The sequence below is a fragment of the Zerene cesonia genome, chromosome 19 (assembly GCF_012273895.1).
Source record: "Zerene cesonia ecotype Mississippi chromosome 19, Zerene_cesonia_1.1, whole genome shotgun sequence".
In the NCBI taxonomy this organism is placed as follows: Eukaryota; Metazoa; Arthropoda; class Insecta; order Lepidoptera; family Pieridae; genus Zerene; species Zerene cesonia.
Genome location: NC_052120.1, coordinates 6226171 through 6228940, shown reverse-complemented (window position 1 = coordinate 6228940; position 2770 = coordinate 6226171). Strand labels below are relative to the sequence as shown.

The 2770-nt window shown below is 32.6% G+C and overlaps 1 protein-coding gene across 1 annotated transcript; it reads right to left on the bottom strand.

The window, feature by feature from the left end:
• Window positions 1-439: 439 nt before the first annotated feature.
• LOC119834558 (J domain-containing protein) lies at window positions 440-2407 on the bottom strand. The gene is made up of 3 exons (XM_038358955.1): window positions 1965-2407; window positions 1672-1773; window positions 440-1584 (listed from the first exon to the last, which is right to left on the bottom strand). Exons 1-3 carry the CDS (start codon window positions 2049-2051, stop codon window positions 1261-1263), a joined length of 513 nt encoding a protein of 170 aa, XP_038214883.1. The 5' UTR covers window positions 2052-2407; the 3' UTR covers window positions 440-1260.
• Between the last annotated feature and the right edge of the window lie 363 nt (window positions 2408-2770).

The window sequence follows — 2770 nt, the reverse complement described above, 5'->3', positions numbered from 1 at the left end:
GCAAGTCTCTTAAAAGCCTAGAATTTTTCAAGGTCGTTTTCATATTTATTCCAACGAGAAAAGTATGATTCGTTGTACGTAATTCTTATAGTATTTTAAAAATATTGCAATGTATTATGTCATATTTAGAAATAGATGGTATATACATTGTTCAATACACATAATAGCTTTTCAATTTTCAATGCCACTGCATTCTATCAAGGCCACTGTAATTTCGAGACGGTAAAACTGCTTAGATAATTTTAACACAAATAATATGTTTTACATTACAACCATTTTGAATATCCAACAATACTCATATATACTATGCTATGGTATATGCGATTTGAAATACTTACATATAATAGACGATTATAAACTTCATGCAAATAATTTATTAGACTTGTCATTTTAAAGTTGGATTATTATACTAAGGTTGGAGGCAAAAAAATAAAACAAATTATTTTATTTTCTTTATTGTTCACATCATTATGGTCTTACATCGAAAATAAGGAATTACAATATGATATTATTGAGATTCTTCTTGACATAAAATTTACTATTCTATTTAAATAACACTGATATAACATTTAAAACATCAATAAATACTGTTTAAAATTGTTAAACACATATTAATCTCTAATTATATCTACCACTGGGGAAACACATTAATAGACATTGATTGAAGTTACAAAACAGGTACAATGTAAACCATCAGTTGAGTAAAAAAAAAAAACGATAGCATCCTATATTCTCCATTACCCTGTAGTTGTCACAAATCACAATGCATCCAACCATCCCCACCCCGCACTCTGTAGGACGATATACTTGTACAACAATAATATTGTAGCCATATAAGAGGATCAAAAATATAAAATCTCGAAATATAAAATAGATTCTTAGAATACAAAATATAAATTGTACTATAGCTGAAATGTCATAATCAGACTCATATTTGTTAGGAATGTGCAGAGCTTAAAGCTAAAGGAAGTCTACTTATTTAAACATTAAGATTTGTAAATGGGGCCATCTAACATTGACATCCAATAAAACATTTAACACCAAAATACATAAATCGAGTCACATTCGAGAACGCTTAATCTTTGAGCTGACTTGATAAATATTGCATCTTAATTAGAGAATAAATTGCTTATCCTAATTACATAATAAAAGATTTCAACAAAATAACATCAAAAAGGCAAGGAAGGTGTAGTATCACAAAAAATATTAAGTTAAAAACATTGTGGTAACATCAGAAATAAATGGTTGCAAATACTGCATTTAGATTTCATAATTGCGGAATTTGGAGATGACATCAGTTGGTGGTTCTTGGTTTCCACCTCCCCAGCGTCCCCAAAGATTAGCACCTCCTTCAGAGGCACGACGAGCTGCAGCATTTGATGGGCCAAGGCTGGAAGGTCCTGAAGAGCGCCCAGATTCATCCTCCAGCATGCGGTCCTTAGTGTTTGGTTTTGACCAATGCATGGATTGCTGCACATGCTCCTTCATTCCCAGCCACTGCTTGTAACCCATAGAGATGCCACTATTCCTCCATTTATCATACAAAGCTCTCTTGGAGGGGTCGCATAGCGTCTCTTTTGCCTCCTAATACAAGAATAAAAATTATGTAATATGCTTATATTATTTTATAATCCAAGTTTGCAATGCTAAAAATAACAAGATTAAAATTACCTTCAGTTTTTGAAATTTAGCTTCAGCTTCTTTATCGCCATCATTTTTGTCTGGGTGAAACTGAAGAGCCCTCACTTTGTATTCAGCATTTATTTGTTCCACCTGTTGAATAAACCACAAATAAAAAAAATATTCAAGCAAAGTTAAACGCCTTGGAAATTCTTGGCAATGGCATAATAAGTATGTAAGTACAGGATGTAGGTCATAGCTAGAAATCAGATTAAGGTCAATGAGATGTGCAAATCAATAGTTACAAAGACATCAAAATGGTAATTTTAAATGCTTATACTCACTGTTGAGCTTTCATCGCAGCCCAATAGGCCGTAAAAGTCATCGCCAGGATCTTTTTGATAATTCAAGATTTCATCCACTCCGGTCATTTTAACGACCCACCCTTACAACACCCCGGTAACGACTGGCTCTAGCCTTTACCTCTAGGCTCTAGGCTGTAATTGATTGTTGTATATTATGATACTGATTCCCTGTAGTAGTGATTGTGTGGTTCAATTTATCTTTGTGTTGAGCTGTAGGTACTTTCACACAACGATCAGTTTTAAACGAATTTATATCCTATTTCTGACAAGCCTAGGTGCAAAGGCGTTAAATACACCTTATCTTCTCTGCGCATGCCCCTAGGAAATTTCAGGAAATGTTGGCGTATGTACACTAACAACACACACACGTATTTACACTTCGATTTCTCGTTCTTATTTCTTTGCTACAGTTTTCCTGTTATCCTGATTGACATTGACATTTGAAGGGTGGCCACATTAAATGTTTTAAATTGACCATAAACCTTACTATGTATTCGACGTAAACTTTGAACTTAATTAAATTCTTTAATAAGTATTTTAATGCAAGTACCTATAAGATGTTACATTTATTAATTTACTTTTAACTGTTGAAGGAAAAGCAAAATTATAATAAAATGTTTAAAAAAAAGTTGTAAGTATAATGCCTGACTAATCTTCATTTTGACGTTGTCATTGTTGTATTGATATTCTCTTTATTAATAGCAATTAGGCTATAGCTTTCTTTGTGATGCATTCAAACAATGTTGCCAGTACCTAAGCATATTTTCTATAGAAGCTGTCATCAT